This window comes from Acanthaster planci, linkage group LG16 (assembly GCF_054643075.1).
Source record: "Acanthaster planci isolate LZ-2023a linkage group LG16, COTS_SCS, whole genome shotgun sequence".
NCBI classification, from domain to species: domain Eukaryota; kingdom Metazoa; phylum Echinodermata; class Asteroidea; order Valvatida; family Acanthasteridae; genus Acanthaster; species Acanthaster planci.
The window spans coordinates 13,863,605-13,883,304 of record NC_141792.1 but is presented as its reverse complement, the minus strand read 5'-3'; the positions used below and the strand labels follow the sequence as shown (position 1 = coordinate 13,883,304).

At 38.2% G+C, this 19,700-nt stretch overlaps 1 protein-coding gene across 3 annotated transcripts; it reads left to right on the top strand.

The window, feature by feature from the left end:
- Nucleotides 1-245: 245 nt before the first annotated feature.
- On the top strand, nt 246-19,586 carry LOC110979051 (phosphatidylinositol 4,5-bisphosphate 3-kinase catalytic subunit beta isoform-like). 3 transcript variants are annotated; one of them, XM_022234532.2, is made up of 19 exons: nt 246-468; nt 6,069-6,275; nt 6,868-7,096; nt 8,776-9,011; nt 9,104-9,274; nt 9,559-9,795; nt 10,050-10,274; nt 10,820-11,116; nt 11,413-11,589; nt 12,567-12,688; nt 13,149-13,292; nt 13,553-13,652; nt 13,794-13,975; nt 14,179-14,288; nt 14,600-14,678; nt 14,844-15,020; nt 15,561-15,678; nt 15,977-16,125; nt 16,397-19,586. In XM_022234532.2, exons 2-19 carry the CDS (start codon nt 6,141-6,143, stop codon nt 16,659-16,661), a joined length of 3,153 nt encoding a protein of 1,050 aa, XP_022090224.1. In that variant the 5' UTR covers nt 246-468; nt 6,069-6,140; the 3' UTR covers nt 16,662-19,586. The 3 variants fall into 3 exon arrangements, with proteins under 3 accessions (XP_022090224.1, XP_022090223.1, XP_087003472.1); XM_022234531.2 differs by having other exon boundaries at nt 6,064-6,275; XM_087147346.1 differs by lacking the exon at nt 246-468 and adding an exon at nt 499-578 and having other exon boundaries at nt 6,064-6,275.
- Nucleotides 19,587-19,700: the final 114 nt, after the last annotated feature.

Sequence of the window (19,700 nt, the reverse complement as noted above, 5' to 3'; positions counted from 1 at the left end):
CAGGCCTAGCACACCCCTACACACAAGAAGGAAGGAACGCGTCACAAATACCGGCACCGTTCATGTTAAGTTGCGCCCCCTTTGAAGATAGTGCCGCATTTATTTAACGAGGTTGATTATTCTGAGGTGAGGTGATAATGAATATTCCGATCACAAATACCCTGGGGAGGAGTGTATTCGCAGATGACATCTTCATGAAGATACATGTACGTGAACGATACGTGTGGGTTCAAGGTACTAGACTGATACGCTTCGTGAATTTCTTTCTACTTCTACTTCCTCGTTCTGTGGTTTCGATCGGCAGGGTTGTTTGGTACATTTCGACATTTCTGGATTTCCACGGATTTCCTGACGATTTGAGGAAGTTACATTCTGCATCGTTTTTCTTGCAAAATGCAGTGGAATGCATTGGTTTTGTGGAAAAGCAGTCATGATGGTTGAGAGAGTCGTTTACATTGCAGAAATTTGGTAAGTTGGGCCTAGCCCTGGCCCTTCCTGGTTACAAAACATGCAGAGTCATTGAAAGTGAACAGAACGTGGTGAAATAATGAACAACCTGACAATGCCTGATAACCATGGTAAGACAGGAAGTTTATGAACATCGTGACATGTTGTTGTCATGAGGAATTGTGAGTCGTGTGTGAGTTTTGTCAATGATGAACATATTTGGTCATGTTGGTACTGTTTTACTGATAGGCCCTACCCATTTAGGCTATAGTACAGGTACATCATGTATACATACACCTCCATCATGTCCATCGTGTCCATGTAGCATACATAGCTACAGCCTGCATAGACCCGTAAACAGGGCCGACGAATATTCCACCAGAGTGGGAAAACAGCAAAAAAAGGCAACATTTTTTCCTCCAAACGAGGAAAAGGCGAGTTTTCTGCAATTACCAACCTAGTGGATAGTTTACCCTGTTGTACGTAGTGAACATACATGTACCAGTCATGTCATAAAATCAAGCGGATGCCCCCCGAATATCCCGGAGAAATTTATTTGAAAGAAATCCCTATGTATCGGAACAGGGCCTAATATACAACAGAGGAGTATTCATCAGGCCCTGTTTACGGGTCTACAGCCTGCAGTACTACAGCCTGGTACATGTACATACATTACATGTAGGCAAGTGCATGTACATGTTGGCCCTACATTTTATGATTTTGAACTTATGTTAACTTTAAAGTACATGTATTTCCCAACCTGCCTATTGAAGTATTGACATGATTGGCTGAACATGATGAGACAAAAGTGGTCATTCTTTGATCTAGCCCAAATTCATGTCTTGTTTTGTTGTCAACATTTGCAATGTTATTGAGTTTGTGAGGAAAAGGGTTGTCATCATGGTCATGGTGGCACTATAAATTGGAGCGATTCCAGAATACCCTACCACTAAGATCCCCAATCATTTTTGTATAAGTTGGATTTTTTTTTTATTGGCAACTCAAGATCCCTGAAATCAGTGGCTATAATGCAGTTTGAGTCGCCAATAGAAAAAAAAAATCAAGTCCAAATTAAACAAAAATGATTGGGGATCTTTCTGAGAACAGAGTAACATAAAATGAATTGGGTGAATTGGTGGCTATGGTGTTGCTTGGCTACGTGTACATGTACGGGTATGTTAAACTACACACTGGACCATTGAAGCAAGGCCAGTGATTCAAACAACGGTCCGCTACCAGCCCAGCGCTCCAGTGTACATGATGTAGTTATGGCTGCAAGGTGGAAATCCCTTTGCACAACAAAGTAACACAAAATGAATAGGAATGATTTTAAACAGTCAACGAACTATCCTGTTAGTGGCAACGACATGAAATGGCTACATGTACATTGTACAAGGTGGACTGAGAATTTTTGAGAACAATCAAGTACATGTATGACATTTTGAACTCGTACAGTAGCTGGCTACAAACAAGTACATGTACAGGGTGGATCATGCATGGTGCGGGATATTCTGCAATTGTGCAAAGGAATTCTTTGTCATGTTAAGTTGCAAGTAAATGTATGTGTATATGTATATTTTGTAATGTTACATGTACATATACCGCATACATGTACATGTACCAGCCCACATTGCATGGGGATGATGGTATTTACATGTACTAGTGCTGGTATATTGCACAAACTCAGAAAAGTTCAAAGTACCTGTACAACATCTGTAGCTTTGAGGTTAATAAAATGAAAGAATTGTGTGATTTGTATGCTTTCATGTCATTCAGCACTGTAGTAGTTTACAACGAGACTGTGATCGCTTAAATTTTTGGGTACATGTAAATGTACGTACATGTACAGTACATAGTGCTCACTTAACAGAAACTGCATGCTGGAGATAAATTATTTACAAATCCGCTGTGAACCCATGCAAAGTGACTTGATTTATGATGACATTAATTTTTATGTACATGTACATCCACATCACTTAATTTCTGCACTGTTGTTACTTACATGTATGTACCAGTACATGTATTTTACATGTGCCAGACATGCAGTATTTGCAATGTACATGTGGTGTCCACAGTCTAGGTAAGTCCAGTGCACTGCTCATGTGTACGTGTACATGTACATTGTATGTGTGCACTTTATATATGTATGCCTTTTCACCTGGACATGTACCTGTAGTATCTCAGGGTTGATGCATGTTGAAAACTGGCAACGATTCATTATTTCTGGCTCTGTCATCAAACACACATTCTGAATCACTAGAGGTACTGTACTTGTTGATGTCTGTTGAAGTTGAACGTGATTTTTTTCTTCTCTGTACACTCGGTATTGCACACTAGTGACTGTGCCAGTGAACGTACTGGTACTTGCGTAGAGTTTGAAACAAACAGGAAATTGACAATTCCTCTGAATCTGTGGAAGTAATAAGCAGTGGGTAAGCACTCCATGCGTTATAGAAGGAAAGGCCTATTGACACTAAATTTGTACATGTAACCGTACATTGTTCAGTTAAAAGCTCGTGAGCAATTTGCAGTTTTTAAATAAATGTTTGGATTTACTGACACGGTGTGTGGATTTGTGTGCGTGTAAGTGGGGTTTTTTTTGTTGTTTTTTATTTTTTACCTTTTATTTTACGATGTGACAGTTTCTTCTTTATGTACCGTTATGTGTACGCTGTACAGTACATGTATGTACATGTACACTGAGGGACATTCGGTTTTGTTTCATTTTTTGTGCCACATTGCACATTGTTCGATAAACTTGGAGAGGCATGTTAGTGATAAATTCCAAGCTATATCTACAAATTTTGTAAACGGATGTGAAAATTAATTTAGCATGGGGTTTAGTCGCATCTGAATGCTGTGATAAGAATTTGGACAAAAGACCCTTCATGTATTTTCATTAAATACTCAGCATTGTACCTTGCAATGGGCATTAACAGGTGGGGTACATGTACATGTACTGTACCTTGCAATGGGCATTAACAGGTGCGATACGTGGTGTGGTGTAAGGTACTGTACATCAATAATGTGGGTGTGTCACCACTTCAGTTTGCGCATTTAATTCAAAGTACCATAAACAAATGTACTGTACACTTGCATGAACTGTATACATGTAGTTTCACTTTTTCTTGTTTGTCCAAAAATCTTGACTGAAAGCAACATGTACATAGATACATGTAGGCTACTAGTACAGTGTACATATACACGTACAATGTACATGCCATAGAAAATCATGGTGGATTGCTGTCCATACTGTCCAGTTGTAACACTTTACATTTGTACAGTATACACAGTGTACATGTAAATACTCATTGGGAATGGAAGATGACAAACCACAAGAAGAAATTGATGCATCTGTGCACAAACCAGCAGACTGTTTTGCTAGGGATTGAAGCTTGAAGCGTGACTGACTAATGTGTATACATGTGCGAAGCAGACCATGTGTGCCTAATGTATAACACACATGGTTGGGTTTGTAATAAACATCCTCTCCTGTCAACATGCAGTTTTGGTGTCTAGCTAGCATGATACTTGTATATTGTAGTAACATACACGTACATGTACATGTATAATTCCGGATTTTATCCAGACAAATTTGTCCACAAACACGACAAAGTAATCACGTCATTACTTTGCTCCTTAAAATGTCATTTTTACAACACTGTGATTGGCCTAAGCCTTTCACATCATCTTACATGTTGTTTTCCGGGTTTGTTCATGCTTAACCAGTTCAATATTTGGCAGTAAGCGTAACGGTAAGAAGTCAACAACAACACAGGATGAACAAAGTATTTTTCTTCATCCTCCCAATCTCACCCAGATGTATGTGTACAGTATATGTGTGTACATGTACATGTAACTACAATACGTGTACAGTACATTTGTGGTTCTGTAGTAGCCAGAACCCTTTCAGTGTATGTACATGTACAGCACAGTGTCATGTACATGTACAGTGCCTACATGTGCATGTATGGTTGAACTGGCTTTACTGATAACTGAATATTATTCTTGAAAGATGTCATGGTTGAACCCTTTGCAATGCTTGACTACAGATTTAATTAAAACCTGAATTTACGTACATACATGTACATGTATGTATAATGTACCAAGCGATGATTTAGTCTTTGTGCTGTGTGTGTAGGGTCTTGTTTCATTCATGCCAGCGCCCCACCTGAAAGAGACCACTGTAATGGAGAACCAACATTATCATACATGAACATTTTTAAATATCCAGATATTTAAGCCATTCCTATTGGACAAGAGCCCATCCCCTGGCCATTTGATAAAGCATCTGCTGGCTATGCACCCCCTTACGCAGTACAGGTACATATACACTGTACATGTATATGCAGGTGCATGTGCCAATCTCCATATAAGGAGGTATTTATCTGTGAAAGTCATGTACATATGTATGTATCAGTATCGTACATGTTTGTGTACATGTACGCCATAGTATTGCTGAAGAGGTGTTTGGAAAATGCACAAAAAAGTACAATTGCTGAACATAATTGTTGGAAATTTATAATTTTGTCAACTTGTGACTCAAAAGGTATTTAGGAACAGATACATGTGTAAATAAATCTTACAAGTACACATGTACAGTGTACATGTACAGGTTGTATGTGCTTAGCTCGTATGCCTTTTAAACATTCATTTAAAGGAACCAGGAAATGGAAATATTTTTATAAATTTTACTGAAAACCCTTGAAACTGTATCTTTGGATTTCCATTAACCTTTTTTGAATTTTTATTTTGCAATTTTAACCCATATTTTGATGCTTTTGGGTTTTTATGCTAATGCATATTTGCATATTCATGAGCAGAACTTTGATGTCATCCAAGGCACTGAATCTCAATGTTGCACTGATTTTTGCACAGAAAATTACTAGATTTTTTTAACCACTGCTATGGCAGACTTGGCAATTTATTGCTGTGTAAATATATTGCAATAATCCAGCAAAAATCCTTTTCACAGAAATGTTCCCAGATAGGAAATTTGGGTTTACAATTTGAACATGATAACATGCAACCTGAACCATGTCTTCCTGGATTTACATCAAAGCAAAGGCGCCCTCACTTGTTCAGAAATGCTTGGTCAATTTATAATGGTTCAAAAAGTGCACTGTTTAGTTCACATAACTCAAACAAGATGTCAAACAGTCTTCATACATGGAAGAAGAGTACAGAGATACACAAAAAGTGATTCTAAGAACAATCCATTTCCTGGTTCCTTTAAGACTAGCTTAGGAGAATGGATCTTGGTAATGTCCTTTACCTCCAGTTCAGGCATTATCAGCATCCATTCTCCTAATCCAGTCATTATCATTTAAAGACCAGCCAAGCATTCTGATATGTTATTAATCCGGTCATTAACATTTAAAGACCAGCCAAGCATTCTGATATGTTATTAATCCGGTCATTAATATTTAAAGACCAGCCAAGCATTCTGATATGTTATTAAATCCGGTCATTAACATTTAAAGACCAGCCAAGCATTCTGATATGTTATTAATCTGGTCATTAACATTTAAAGACCAGCCAAGCATTCTGATATGTTATTCCCCTGATATTTTCTGCTACTGTTCTAATAACATTTTAATCCACTTCTTCCCATAGAGTAGACTTCCTCGAAGAAATCATTCGTCAATGCCTCTTTGACCACGAGTAGCACATTACCAGTAACTGCATCAACGATGCCTCCCTCTGTGTATGACCTATGGAACGAGGAGGAAGAAACAACAGACATTGAGATCATTTGTTTTCTACCAAACTCCATTGTTATCCCACTAAAATGCAAACGTGATGCAACTATCACATCAATCAAAAGAGTAAGTAGAGATAATTCAATTTTCAGAAATAACTGAAGGTAGAGAGGCAGCAAACAATTGTATGAAAAGAATGTAGAAAAAGGAAAAGTGGGTTACAGCCCCATTTCTTAACATACATGTACATCACATGTAGATTGCACGCACAGTATCACATCTTAGGAATAATGTAAACAAGATGTGATCAAGGTGATATGCAAAACCTGGTCATGAAGTGCCACTGTACCGGTAAATGATTTAAACAGAAAGAGAAATGGACCTGACAGTGAAACAATCTTAAATGAGCTTTAGTAATTAAAAGTATCATGTACATGTAAGCATGTTAACCAGAGCCAAAGACACCTGCACATACTACCTGACATTTTTATTCCAACATCCTAATACTGTAATTACAGGTGTTATAATTATTGTATATAAAGTGTGTTAATGTTTATGTATGTGTGTTTGTTTTCTTTTCACTGATGTTTCTGTTGAGGTCAAATAAATTATTATTTAGTAATAATTTGTAATAATATTGTACACTTGTACATGTGTTGGCCAAGTTGTCTTGCTGTAGTGTCTAACATCACCTTATGATGTTGTCGTTTGGTTTCAGGATCTTTGGAGAGAGGCCAAGACATACCCTCTTTATCAGACTCTCCTAGATCTGAACTTTTACATCTTCCAATGCGTAAATCAGAGTGCTGAACAGGAGGAGTTGCTAGATGGTAACCGACGTCTCTGTGATGTTAAACCATTCTGGCCTATGCTTCGTGTTGTCCGTAAAGCCAGTGATGTGGAAGATAAGGTCTTAAATTCCAAGATTGGGCTGCTAATTGGCAAGAGTAAGCAACTTGGAGAAACTGATTGATTACATCGTTGTTTTTGTATGCTGCAGGAATGTACCAGTACTTGTACTCATAACATGGATTCTCCTTTTTTTGTGGATTCATGAGTTAGCATTAGAATTACTTAGTAACGTAACTATTTGGTCAAGTACGGTACATGCACATGTACAAGTACGTACTGTACTGTACATGTATTAGTGATTAACTGTACTTAGATGCACCTTGCAGAATGGTTTCCTATCAGTGGTCCAACCAACAGCTCTTTAATCTTTGAAACAGATGTTCAAAACTCCATCGTTCATGTATGCATATTTGCTATGGACCGGAATGCTGTTTAGCTGGAAATGATCTACTGCATAGCAGTAAATAAGTAACTCCGACTGGGTCCTGATTCTTGGATTTGCCATCAAATTCTAATTTTCAAAAGAGAAAAAAGGAAGTAGTATTGAGGTGAGAGCTATCACTTCAGTGCAGTCATTGCATTGAATATCATCACTCACACTGAAGTAGTATTGAGGTAAGAGCTTTCACTTCAGTGCAGTCATTGCATTGAATATCATCACTCACACTGAAGTAGTATTGAGGTAAGAGCTATCACCTCAGTGCAGTCATTGCATTGAATATCATCACTCACACTGAAGTAGTATTGAGGTAAGAGCTATCACTTCAGTGCAGTCATTGCATTGAATATCATCACTCACAAGGAAGTAGTATTGAGGTAAGAGCTATCACTTCAGTGCAGTCATTGCATTGAATATCATCACTCACAAGGAAGTAGTATTGAGGTGAGAGCTATCACTTCAGTGCAGTCATTGCATTGAATATCATCACTCACACTGAAGTAGTATTGAGGTAAGAGCTATCACTTCAGTGCAGTCATTGCATTGAATATCATCACTCACAAGGAAGTAGTATTGAGGTGAGAGCTATCACTTCAGTGCAGTCATTTCATTGAATATTATCACTCACAAGGAAGTAGTATTGAGGTGAGAGCTATCACTTCAGTGCAGTCATTGCATTGAATATCATCACTCACACTGAAGTAGTATTGAGGTGAGAGCTATCACTTCAGTGCAGTCATTGTATTGAATATCATCACTCACAAGGGAGTAGTATTGAGGTAAGAGCTATCACTTCAGTGCAGTCATTGCATTGAATATCATCACTCACACTGAAGTAGTATTGAGGTAAGAGCTATCACTTCAGTGCAGTCATTTCATTGAATATTATCACTCACAAGGAAGTAGTATTGAGGTAAGAGCTATCACTTCAGTGCAGTCATTGCATTGAATATTATTACTCACGAGGAAGTAGAATGCATTTACAGACACACCAATATTGCTCGTAATACTAATATCATTCTTCCTTAGGGAAGTTTCATACATGTTTATTTCCACAACACAGTTCGTTTTTTTTGTTTTGACTGTGTTCACTGGAGCGGAACATGATGGATTGCACCTGTATTAGTCTTGATCAGAAAACAGTTGTACCTGATGGAGCCTTGACCAAATATCTCATGTTCCATGCTAATGACTTCATTATGAGACTTGTCATTTATGTATTTACTGAGATGGATTACAGTGTTCACCATTTGAGGAGATCAGGATAGAAAAAGTACTCACAACCCTAGCTGTTTTCATGGGGATTTGTCATTCAATATCTGTTTTTAATTTCAGGCTTGCATGAGTGGGACATGTTAAAAAATCCAGAAGTAGATGACTTTCGTCGCAATAATCGTCGCATATGCATGACTATCCAACGTGACCGTGCATCATGGGAATGGGAAAAGAAAGCAACATATTTGTTCCCACCTCAAGTTGGAGCATCCATAGATATGCCTGACAATATGAGAAGAACCTTGAAGGCCAACAACAACACATTCTATGCAAACATCATCTTTAGCACAAGCAAGGTGAGGATTGTTATACTTACAGACCATTTTCTCAAAAGTAGTCCAGTTAAAAGTTATCCATTCAGCATATTTTTCTTTCTACTGTTTCCCAGTCCAATCAGCAGTCAGTACTCTCTGCTGATGCCTACGAGTATCCATCAGACCTCATCAAGCGAGCCATTAATAAGATGCGTCAGCCTTCTGGTCAAGAAGATTCCTATGTCATCAAAGTTCGAGGCAAAGAAGATTATTTGATGGGCAACTATTCCCTTAGTCAGTTTACTGTAAGATATGATTGACAATTCAGCCAGTATTCAACACTGATTATACCTGATTACTGTCAAGTTGTTCTATCTGTACAAGGAAATCTTTTTAATACTTGGTACCACCTCTTTGTCTAGAAATAGCATTGCATATGCAGAAATCAGTGATTTGAACCAGAGGAAGTGACCTTTAGTTCGGCTAAAGCACTTCCATTTGCTTGGTCATGTTCTTTATTTAGATTCAGCAGATGCCTGTTTTGAATTTATTTCTAATACTGATGAGTGTGTTTTATCTCCTCCAACAGTACATCAGGAATTGCATCAGCAAAGACATCAGACCAGAACTCCTGCTTCTTCAAAAGGCAGACATGAAAGTGGATGAAAACTTTGTCAATCCAATGTTGACGGCTCTTTTACAAAAAGAAGAAGAATCCCCCTCCATCCCACCCAAGAAAGGAAAGACGTTAAGCTGGGACATTCTGGACAAAGTCATAGTATCATTCCATGGAGCAACTAATGTGAACATCATTGACAGAGCTTGGGTTGGTATTGCTAAGACAATTCTTAATAGCCCATTTGCTATGAATTATGCAAACAAGTACTGGAAATTGCCTATGGTACACAAACGAGCTACAGTACTATCACGACCATACTTGTTCTAAGAGAGATTCTGAGCTGGTCATGTATAACGACTGAACTAAGTCTAACTATGGTCTTTTTACTCATGTGACCTGTAAGGTTGCTAGGACCAGCCCAAAGATAAATCTCAAATCTTTCTCCTTGAACATCTTCCCAGCTACAAGTCCGTGCAGGCGTCTACCATGGAGGAGAGAAACTTTGTCCAAACTTTCTGTCCAGAGAGGCAGAAGGACCAGATCCTGTGTGGAATGATGAATATATGGCTGACATTGAAGTTTGTAACTTACCTCGCATGGCCAGACTCTGCATTCTCATCTGTATCAACAGTAAGAAGGGAAAAGTGTCCGAAAAAGGAAAGAAATCTTCCAAAAATGTCAAGAAGGTAATTTACATGTACTTGGCTTCCTCCTTTTTGAATTCCTTTTTGAATGTAACTGGCATTTACGTGTACCTGTGTTAGCCTTCTCTGTTGATACATTTTACACCTGATGCTATTTCCATTAACTTATGAACAGTTGCCTTCTTTTTATTTATTCCCTCCACAAAACCATGCAGTTCTTGTGCAATATGTACATGTAAGGCTACATGTACTATATATAGGAAACTTGTATATGGCGTGATAGGTTTTGTCAGTTCTGGGACCAGACTGTTAATACATCTTACTAAATTGACTTATCAACATTCATATACACTTTACTGAAACAAGGAGCTCTTTAAATATTTTGGTCTATCTACAGAATCATTGAAGGATTTGTGAGGCATGCTGCCCACATCTTACACATAGCAGAAACCACAAGTCTTTCCTTTGCAACCAGTGGTTCCTAATTCTACCATCTAATTATAAATTCAAATGGTTTTATTCTTTTCATGATTGATCTCTGTAAGCAGAATGACATTCTTCAAGCATTTGTGGTTCTTTCTACTCAGGAACTGATTCCCTTAGCCTGGGTCAACACTACCTTCTTTAACTATCAGAACAATCTTCAGACTGGTAGGATGAAATTTTACATGTGGCCAGCGTCAGAGGATTTTGATTTGAATCCATTGGGATGTGTTGGTTCCAATCCAAACCATGATGATGCGACAGTGATTGAGTTATCATTTCATTCCTACAAGGCAGCACATAAGGGGACAGTGTCCTATCCTCCATTTGATACAGTGCTGGAGAGAGCAGCTACCATTGCAGCAAATGAGGACACATATCTAACACATGAGTCCATTAATGTAAGTCCAGTGTAATGTTTCTACTCAAAAGTCATTTTTGTCCTGAAGAATTCGAAGTCATCCACATGTTTGAACATATGGATATCATGAGTGGTTACAGCTGTATATCATAAGGTGTGTGATGTTGTTTTGAGCAAGAAGCACATTGTTAAATAGATCTTACCTAAGCACTTAATAAGTTTTTGGTGTTAGAATGTTAAAGTATAGATGCAGCAACAGCAGTTACCAAAGTGTGGACTATCATTGTGCTAGTTTATCTTGCCGTGACTACCAGGAGACTCTTTTCTGTTTTGTAGGACCAGAAACTTGAGGAGTTACGTATGATGGTTGAGAAGGAACCTCTTGAACCTCTGAGTGAACAAGAGATCACAGATCTGTGGAATGCAAGACAAGATTGTAGGGATCACATCCCACACTCCTTACCACGGCTGCTCACCTGTGTACGATGGTCAGACAAGGATTGTGTCGCTCAGGTATATACATGTACAGAAAACTTTGCCATTTTGAAATGATTTGAACCTACTGTTTTTGCCCTTCAAAAGCTACCATATCAACCTAGAATGTCATACCTCTGTCTTGGATACTGTCTGTTAATTGGCCCAGAACGATCACATGACAGGGCGACATATCCACATATCACACTTACCGTGAGACGTCTCATTCTACCGACGGCACGTGTACACGCGCATGTGCACGAAACAGAAGAGCTTCGGGAAGTTCAAGAACGAACATTTGCGGTCCTTTAGTCAGTTTTGCGTGGTACCCATGATACGTTTTGCGCATAGGCTACCAGGGTATTCGATTAATGATTGCGCTCATATAACAGACTCTTTCCAGTCCCCGCAGTGTATAAGGTAATGCAGTTACCACTAAACAGACTATTTAAATATACTCACCGGTACCCGCACTAGTTTCACATTAGCATTTACGCTCTTAAGGAAAGGGAGGGGACAGTGCATTTGGAAACGATATCGTTTACGTACATTAATTGTACAGTTTCACAGTAGGCCCATTGTCTTCTGAAATTCAGACCTCTTTTCTTTGGACAAATTCCTTAAGACAGAGGTGTGACAAAACAATTGTTTACCGCTTTGGTGTGGGATTTGATGTTGTGAACACCCTCAGGTACACATAGCGGGGCCCTATGCCTCTCCCGGGTGTTCAAAACGTCATATCCCACACCGCAGCAGTCAACAGTTGTTAAATGTCAGCCACTGGAAACTGAGAGTTTGTACTGCCTAACAAGTGCCATTGATGTGACAGTTTTGAAAGCATACCATTTCTAAAACCAGGTCACTTGTCTGTCAATGAAATGGAATCTCTGTAAATGTTGTTAAAATTTGCTGTTTTTCTGGTGACCATCAGTCTTGACATTCAGTCTGTTGAGTCATGAACAGGTGATAGGATGTTATATTAATTCTTAAAATGTGTCACATTGCTGATCCCATAGATGCAGGCACTTCTTCAAATTTGGCCAGAGTTGAAGCCAGAGGAGGCAATGGAACTTCTAGATTATCGTTACCCTGATCTCTCTGTTCGCAAGTTTGCTGTGGAATGTCTCAGCAACTTGGTGTAAGTTGAAACAAATTCTGTGTTATTGTGCATTAATTTTTATATTTCATTTTACATATACTCGGTACTTTGATATCTTACATGGTCGTTGGATTAAAAAAAAACCTACCCTGTAAATAAAAATTATAAGTAATCCTATTTCCAAATATTTTAATATTTTAACCCTTTCACAGTGGGATTCTTTTGACCGCGGCTGCTGGGCTGCGGTATGCCCATTATGCCAAGCCCTGTTCAGCAGCAGGTCCACGTTGAAACCACAGGTGCATGATGAATAGAATGTGTGTGGTATCCACTTATCCTCCCACTGAGCCGCATTTGCCGTCTCCCAACACAAAAGGAGATGGCAAATCCCAAGCTGATCCATGAAGCAAAACTCCAATTTCTTTTGATTTATGACATTCTATACTAATTACATGTATTTCTTTTGGGGATTTTACTTGTTTTGTTTTGTTTCTGTCAGGGATTCTCAACTTTCTCAGTACCTACTTCAACTTGTTCAAGCTCTCAAGTATGAAACTCATCTAGACTGTGAACTGGGCCAGTTTCTTCTCAGGAGAGCATTGGCCAATCAGAGAATAGGACACTTCCTATTCTGGCATCTCAGGTGAGATATTTACGCATGTATTCTAGTACAAACGCTTTTATTGGTTATATCTTGCACACCTACCCACAGTGAGTATGATACATATGCAAATGAGCAATAATACAGAGTTATAGTCAGTAGCATGATGGCTTTGCTTTGTGATGAAGTCCCCAAACTTGAGATTCATGCTGCCTAACTTGGCTTTCAGTTTGTTGAAGCAAGTGACATAGTTGTATCATTTCTGTGTGATGAAGTTGAGCTTCTCTTTCGATTTCTTGTAGAGCTGAGATGCATCAACCTGCTGTGTCGACTCGTTTTGGGTTGATGTTAGAGGCATACTGTCGGGGTAGCATTGCCCATATGGCATCGCTCATCAGACAGGTGAGATGGTAAAAGCATTACCTGTATGTTGAAGCTGTTAAAATGGTTATTATGTTACGTAACCGTGCATTTGAGTTTAGAGACTTATCTTTTTCAGCATTTAAGAGTGCTCATATGATACAATCTTTCCTCTATTCACAGGTGGAGAGTCTGAACAAGATGCGATCTGTCAATGAGTTGATCAAGTCAAGACAAGCCAAGCAGCAAACAAACAGTGAACTCCAGACAATGATGAGAGACATTCTGAATCAGGAATCCTACAATGAAGCATTGTCTAACTTTGTCTCACCGCTCTCTCCATCTTACAAGCTTAAGGGCCTCAGGTACTGACCAAGATTAACCCCCTAAATCTTGTCTTATTTATTCCAGCAAGCTTCCTCATCCCCAACACTTTAAATAACACCTGATGTTCCTTTTATTTGGGTATCAAACCTCAGGGTAGTGCACTGATGCTTGGACTTGATTATACAGTCTCTCTAATGGTTTGTCTTGATAATTTGGTATGAATGTATTTCTCTCTTTCCAGGCTTGAAAAATGCAAGTTCATTTCATCGAAGATGCGCCCACTTTGGCTGGTGTTTGAAAATGAGGATCCAGCTGGAGACAATGTCTTTCTCATGTTCAAGAATGGTGATGGTATGTTTGTAAAGAAACCCCAACTTTCCCATGCTGTCATTCAGTCATTACACCTGCCGCTTAACACAAGTCCTTATTTTTTCAGTCGGCAAACGTGTGCATAACTCTATGTTTATACAGCTAGTTACATTCAGATTTTCAAATGAAGATCGCAGAATATTCCCCCAAATGTGAGACGGTTTGCATGGATACATATTCTATTGATAATTTGGAAATAATTTTCTCTTCTGATGAATTGAATAGTGACACTGTTTTCTGTGAGTATTGTATTACTGTGCTGACAAAATAATTTTCAAACTTACTTCCTTTAGATTTGCGACAGGACATGTTGACACTACAGGTGATGCAGATCATGGACAATATCTGGCAAGAGGAAGGGCTCGATTTAAGGTCAGTGACCTTTCTGGTTTGAAAGATTGAATTCGTCTTGTCCTGCGGCATGCATATATCTTATGTGGTTGAAAACTTTAAATAAAGTCAAGGAGATCAGCAGTATTTTTTCAACTATTTGGAACATAATCCAAAACAACTTATCCCTTCTTTTGTTTTCTTTAGGTTAATTCCATACCGAACCTTAGCAACAGGAAACAAGATGGGGATGATACAGGTTGTCACAGAAGCAGAGACAATTGCTAAGATTCAACAGAGTGACGGATCCAACAAGTTCAATGCTACTTTCCGCAAGGTGGCACTGTTCAACTGGTTGAAGAAGCATAACCCCACAGAAGCTCAGTAAGTTTCTGTGTTAACAGTCCAAAACTCTCCCCACAGACCAACAGGGGTCAGCCAGCGGTAGGATTGAGGTGTTCAGGTTTGAAGCCGAGACTCTTGATTATCACGTTAACAGTCCACTCCACCAGCACAAGCACTGGTTGGTTAAGTCATCATATTTGTGCCTCAGTTGACCTTACATGTCTTGGTTTCCTTTCAATGTATATGTAGGTCTTAATCTATACATACAGATACCTTCCCATACTGCCTCAGCACTGGTTATCTGGAGTCATCAAGGAAGTAATACATTGTAATACGTTGTATTACATTGTATTCAGTAGTAATGGATGGAGTATTGTTTTCAAGTGACAAAGATACATTTACAAATAATTGCAAAACCATGTTTGTGGGTTGTAGTTGGTGGCTTGCTTTGCTTTAGACCTTGGCTGTAAAACATAATGAGACTCCTCAGAAAGTGAGGATTAATTTGTTGAGTTGCTGTTTACTCGCCCCTCAGACATGTGACAGCTAATTAGTTAATTGTACTTCTTTGAACCCTAGGTTTATTCGTGCCATTGAAGATTTCACCCTATCTTGTGCTGGTTATTGTGTTGCAACCTATGTGCTGGGTATTGGTGACAGACATAACGATAACATCATGGTCAAGAAAACTGGTCAGGTATGGCACCAAGATCATTTACTGCAGATAGGCTTTGTCCACTGAACTCTCTGAGTGGGCCTTCCAAGGAATTAATTTGAAGTTCGAACAACACTGATGATTCCGATGGTGTAATTGCACATTTAAAGTTTTTTGTATACTTTTGCTGTTTTTACTGCAAAAACCTTCCCTTCATAAATTTCAAATTATCTCAAAAGTGTTGCAGATGACAAGTTAAACACACCCACAAAGACTAGTCACAAAGGTACATGTTGTATGATAATTTGATCTCCCTTGCATCGATTTATTTCTTGTATAGCTCTTTCATATTGACTTTGGTCATTTCTTGGGCAACTACAAGCGAAAGTTTGGATTCAAACGAGAGCGAGTACCATTTGTGTTGGTACACGATTTTGTTCATGTCATCACCCGTGGTAAGGGGACAAGCACAACCACAGAGTTTGAAACGTGAGTATGTTGATAAGGCTTTCTAGTTTGGAATATTATTGAACAGTTACCATACCCTTTTGGTTGAGGAGGCATTTATATTGTCACATTCAAGTTTGCTACCGTACAACAGGTACGTCTGATGTAATCAACCTGATCTAGGTACACGTAGTCATATCATAGTAATTTTCATGCAAGCTTTCAGCTTTCATTCGGCCTATGTTTTGCTGTCATTGAGACACAATGTGTTAGGAGAGTTTTGAACATTAATTTATTGTCCCCCCGCCGGTAGGTTCCGCAAGTGCTGTGAGCAGGCCTTCATGATTCTTCGTCAACGAGGTAACCTCTTAATCAACCTCTTTGCCATGATGCTATCAAGTGGTATCCCAGAGTTGTCAGATGAGACCATTAAGTACCTCCGAGACACCTTGGTGCTTGATCGTAGTGATGAGGAAGCACTCAAACATTTCAAAGGCAAGTTCACAGAGGCACTCAAGAACAGTTGGAAGACAAGTCTAGATTGGATGGCACACATCATTGCTCATGCTCGAGACTAAAGAATGCTGACTACAAGGTTTACGACCAGCAGTTGATTGATGCCAAGTCCTTCCTTGTCATCGCAACGAGATTAATATTTTAAGCAACTTTCTGAAAGTTGCCATTGGATCTGTATTGTCATTTCTGCTTATGTTTATAGAAGGTGCCTAAAAGCAGTTGTGTTGCACATGGAAGACTACATTCAAACGTTTATTGAAGATTGCTGTTCTAGCCTATAAAGATTGTACAGGGCCTACATAACAGCTTAGAAATAGTCAGTTCCAATATTGTAAATTGTGTGAGTCCAAGGTTGTAGATAAACTTGGTAATGTACTTCATTGCTTGTCCAAATGAATGGATGGATTACATAGCATGGTATATTAAACTACACTTACATGAAGCTACATGTATGTCATATCCAACATTGTACAGTATCATTTTTGTTAATTTTCTGTGTTTGTCTTTGTAGATCTTCATAAGAAATAGTTCTAAATTTATTATTTTGTGATATAATTTTTGTGTCAGAATTGCATGTTATACTATTTTCCTTTTTTGTATTTTGACAAAAAAGCATATATTTTTGTGTGTTTGTCAGGGATCGACGCACTCAGATTTTCTCGTGCTGATTCCATGAAAACACTCTACTGACTCCTGTGCAATGTATCAGACAATTTTGTACTTTATTATTTTGTAATATGCCTGTATATTTCTTTATTTCTGAATTGTTGCTGATTCTTTGTGCTTGGCTTTTTTATACGTGACCCTTTCAGCCCCACACCAGAGGAACAGTAAACCAAGAATAAATACTGTGAACAATATGGCACCATCTCTTGGCAAAACTGTTGTAATGAGTATGGCAGTTTTCTGCAAAGTTGTGAAAATCATAAGCATTTTTCAACATGGGTGAGATACAGCCATGTGCACCAAAAGCTTTCAGTCAAGTTAAATTGCCAACAAGTTGTTTGACTTCAGAATGATACAAACCTAGACCAAGATATTACTTCTATTGTTAAACCTGTGAGTCAGGGACCTGATCTTGTAAAAGGAGGAACGTGAAAGCATGGTGTCAGTTTGCACTTTTAAGTACATTCATTTTGTTTACTTCAGATTGAGTGCTGTCAAAGCTCGCAAAGTTTACGAAATTGGAAACGGTCTTTGACAGAGCCACACACCAGTGGCTATTATGTGTATTTAGGATATGAACCGTTTTCATTGTGAAGTCTCTTTAACACCTCACCTGTTAAGTCATATTTAAGCAGAAAATTGTCAATTCCTGTCAGAAGATTGTGAACAGAACAACGAGCAATGAACCAACCAAAAAATATATATTTTTGTACAGGAAAAAGGAGAGCTATGTGATAAAAAATATTCAACGAACAGCATTTATAGGTTTAAGGTATCAAAATTTTGTACTGTAATGTTTCTTGGCAGCAGTGTTTGTATATTTTCAGCTGTCGGTGTTTTGATACTCAATTTAAACTCAATTATGAAACTAATATAAGCAGTTTTTTTCACTTCTTAAGGCGCACCAGCACCTTTTTTTCTTAAATGGTGCTTGAACTAGAGGTGTGTATTATGCTGTTCTATATTATAAAATGCCATGTTCGATGCCAGAGAATGCAGAGACCATTCCAAGGCTAGTATGCAACTATATGGTTAAAGATTGCCATAAAATACAGTCAAGCGGTGCTTTTAAATATTAAAGACACTGGAAAGTGCCAGTCGTGCGCAGCAGAAATGGATGGTAAAATATAGCTCTATATTTGGCTCAATGTCTACAGGTATTGTAATTTTCATGATCATTGGTCTTCGAACAAAAATGGTCGCTATCTTATTTGCTCTACTATATGTCAAATATATTTATATAAATACCCAAATGTTTTTAAGGTTTAAATCGATTTCTCCCCATCAGCTTATTTGTTGCATGGAATAACCCCAAGCAAAGCTTTGCTTAGCAGAAGTCTTAGCCTGAACAAGCTTATGCTTAAAGTGTGCTTGGTGTTTTTTGTGCTTTGTTTGTTTGTTTTTTATTTGTATTGATGTTGTTAGTGTTTTTTTTTAAACTAAATTATGGTTGTGCCTTCTTTGCTGTAACAAGTCACTGTTTTGCATCAATGGGAAAGATTTAACAGGGAACATAGCTTGAAACATAACTATGTCATTCCAGATTGTACAGGATCCCCTTTTTTTGCTGTACATGTACATGGTTTGAAAAAAAATCCTGAAGGAAAATTTCCTATTTAGGAAGATTTTGTTTTCAGGTATAGCGATTTGTAATATAATTTATTCGGCTGATTAAACAGATATACATGTGAATTAAAGCCCATTTTAGGACACCATTTCATGAGACTGCAATGGAGGCAGTGTCAATGCTATCGTATTTTAGTCCTTACCTTACGTTTGTCTTAAGTGCACGCTTGGATATCTGTTCTGGCTGTCCCCGTGGCCCGTGGTTGGTTCATTTTGGAGTTGGGCGTTCAGTGTTCTGCTGTACAAATGCATGGTATCACAAACTCTCGGCATTTTCTTTGTATATTTCATTTCATGTAAAAATCATTGAGCATTCAAGATACAGTGATTGAGTACAGTACTGGATTTAAGATTTCAACTTCTGCTAATTTATCAGATAGTAAAAATGATTAAAAAACATTCAAGCTTGGATTATAAGTTATTTAAATTGTTCCTAAGCTGACCAGGCCGGTTATGATATTTGGATTACTGGAAACGATTGTTGGATATTTAGTGTCTCCATAATTTTAACCTGGATATAAAGACTGTCTCTTTATAAAAAGGGATGCTAACGTTCCTTTTATATACGAAAACCACCATCTCAAACAATCATGTATGTACATTGTTTTGTGAAGAAGTTCTCGTGATGAATAGTTAATGTACAATATGATAAAGGAGAAGCAGTAACTTTTATTAAAATTGTTTAGTTACGTGAAGAGTTTTTTCTTAAAAAAACATGCAGTTGATTTTATTGCCCAAATGATTTGCAGAAATTGATGAATGCAATGTTGGGAAGCTCAGTACAGACGCTATGTGACCAACTCTTTCAA